The sequence below is a fragment of the Pinus tabuliformis genome, chromosome 2_2 (genome assembly GCF_031772625.1).
Source record: "Pinus tabuliformis cultivar Carrire ecotype Pingquan chromosome 2_2, CPIR1, whole genome shotgun sequence".
NCBI lineage: Eukaryota > Viridiplantae > Streptophyta > Pinopsida > Pinales > Pinaceae > Pinus > Pinus tabuliformis.
Window position 1 is genome coordinate 982,364,740 of NC_142300.1, and position 2,287 is coordinate 982,367,026.

The window sequence follows — 2,287 nt, forward strand, 5'->3', positions numbered from 1 at the left end:
AGCATCGTCTGAGATATAGTTCTGAGAGGCATAGTTCTGACTTCTAATTATACAGTTCCATCCCCATCTTTTCAAATGGATATCAAAATCCCTTTCACGACAGCAGTCCACCGCTACAGTCCCCAAATAAGTAGAATAGACAAGACGAAGGGCAATGTCAACCTTGAACGCAGGACAAATGATAAAGCAGTTCAACTGTCAACTAATTTCAAAACAGAAAAGGGCCCAGCCGCGAAGTTAACGATGACTGGCTGTCCTATTAGCCGAACCAACAATCCGTTTAAGCTCAGGTCACAAAAAGACCATCACAACTTTGAAAGCGACAACCAAACCCTCAGTTATTGGGTGTTGATGTTAAGGAACCCACAAGAAGTTAAAAGGGCGATCAGACATGGTATTGCAGATTGGCTTCGGGGTAGCGTTTGGCAACTCATTTCAGGCGGCCGGGAACTTCTGTTGGCCAACCCTGGAATTTACCCTTTACTCTTATCGTCTGAAGAGTCCGAATCCGAGGTATATATTGTCAATGATCTCAAAAGGACCATAATGTCCGACGATTTTTTTCTTGCTAGAGACAGTGCTACCCAAATATCTCTGCACAATGTGTTGAAGGCGTATTCTGTGTACGATAATGATGTGGGGTATACTCAGGGAATGAACTTCATAGCAGCCATGATTCTGCATTACATGAGTGAGGAGGAGGCGTTTTGGGTGATGGTGGCAGTGCTCAAGGGCGCAGAGAAAAAGCCATTGCGAGGTCTTTATGGGGACGATTTGCCTCTTCTGCACCAATGCCTTTGTCAGTTTGCAATGCTCGTGAAGGAGGTGTTGCCTAGGGTTGGGAAGCATTTTGAGGAGCAGAAAATCACGCCCTTGATGTATGGAAGCAGATGGTTCATGACGGTTTTCTCTACCGACTTGCCAATGCCATTAGTAGTTCGGATCTGGGACATTTTTCTCTGTGAGGGCATCAAGACTGTTTTCGGTGTGGGTTTGGCGCTGCTCAAGCGGTTTGAGAAAGATTTGCTGAAATTGCCATTTGATGGACTGTTACAATTTCTGCGATGCTTGCCAAAGGAGAAATTGGATCCGGATATACTGATACCAATGGCCTCTACAATCATGGAAATGATAGAAGTAACGTGAGTTGGACATGAATGAAGTAACGTTGGTTGGACATGGAAATGATAGAAGTAACGTGAGTTGGACATGAATGGCCTCTACAATCATGGAAATGATAGAAGTAACGTGAGTTGGACATGAATGAAGTAACGTTGGTTGGACATGGAAATGATAGAAGTAACGTTGGTTGGACATGAATGAAGTTACAAAGCCCATAAGACAGGTTGGACATTGGTTCCTACCGTTACCCCATGACCATTGAAGTGGCTCCTCAATTTAAAAAATGAGAAGGTTTGCATGAAGAACATTGTGGAGGCTCCTCAATTTCAAGAATGAGAAGGTTTGTATGAAGACCATTGAGGATTTCCCTCAATTTCACGAATAAGAAGGTTTGTATGAAGACAGAAGAAACGTTGGTTCCCACAGTTACCCTATGACCATTGACCAATGTAAACAGTTACTCCATCATGATAAACGAGGCCTCTCAAAATAGCAATAGAATTTGATAGGCAAATTGTTTCAAATATAATTAATAAATGTGTAAAACGCTTGAGAACCTTGTTTGAAAATGTGAAGACAAATTAAGGAGGGGTAAAATTTGTTAAATTTATTAAGTGAATTGTTTTTTAAATTACAACCTTATTCTCAATTTTAAATAAGACGATGGGTGGAAATATGAATTTATATATAGATACACGTCTACCTTTCAAAATTGGAAGTAGATTCTTTTTACCCAATGAAAGGTGACAAGTTGGTTTTTGATTTCAAAATTCAAGGAATTTGCCCTTAAACACCACATATTTCGAGGCTAATCTGACTAGATATCTTATGTAGATCACCATGTTCCCGTAAACATTACTTATTTGATTACTATGGAAAATATTCATATTCTAATTTTATTATCATATGATATTTTTTTAATAAAATGTAGTACGCAGAGAATTTCAAAATTGTCATAGTTTTTATACTTAGAGAATTTCAAAATTGTCATAAATTTAATATTACAACATATATTCTGAAATGGAAATTCAAGAGAAAGATCCCATTAATACATAATCTTTAGTTTTTTTAATTTATGTTTTAAGTGTTATAAAAAATATTTTTATTTTATATTGTTTTGGGAATGGTTTAATGCATAGTGTTGTTATTGTTTTGGGAGAGGGAC

General features: G+C 38.2%; 1 protein-coding gene across 1 annotated transcript; it reads left to right on the forward strand.

Moving 5' to 3' along the window:
• Nucleotides 1–243: 243 nt before the first annotated feature.
• On the forward strand, nt 244–1,146 carry LOC149196588 (uncharacterized). Its single transcript, XM_089408359.1, has one exon. It carries the CDS (start codon nt 244–246, stop codon nt 1,144–1,146), a length of 903 nt encoding a protein of 300 aa, XP_089264485.1.
• Nucleotides 1,147–2,287: the final 1,141 nt, after the last annotated feature.

Bases quoted from the DNA above. Each gene is read 5' to 3' on its own strand.
- LOC149196588 (XM_089408359.1), top strand. From the start codon at position 244: ATGACTGGCTGTCCTATTAGCCGAACCAACAATCCGTTTAAGCTCAGG.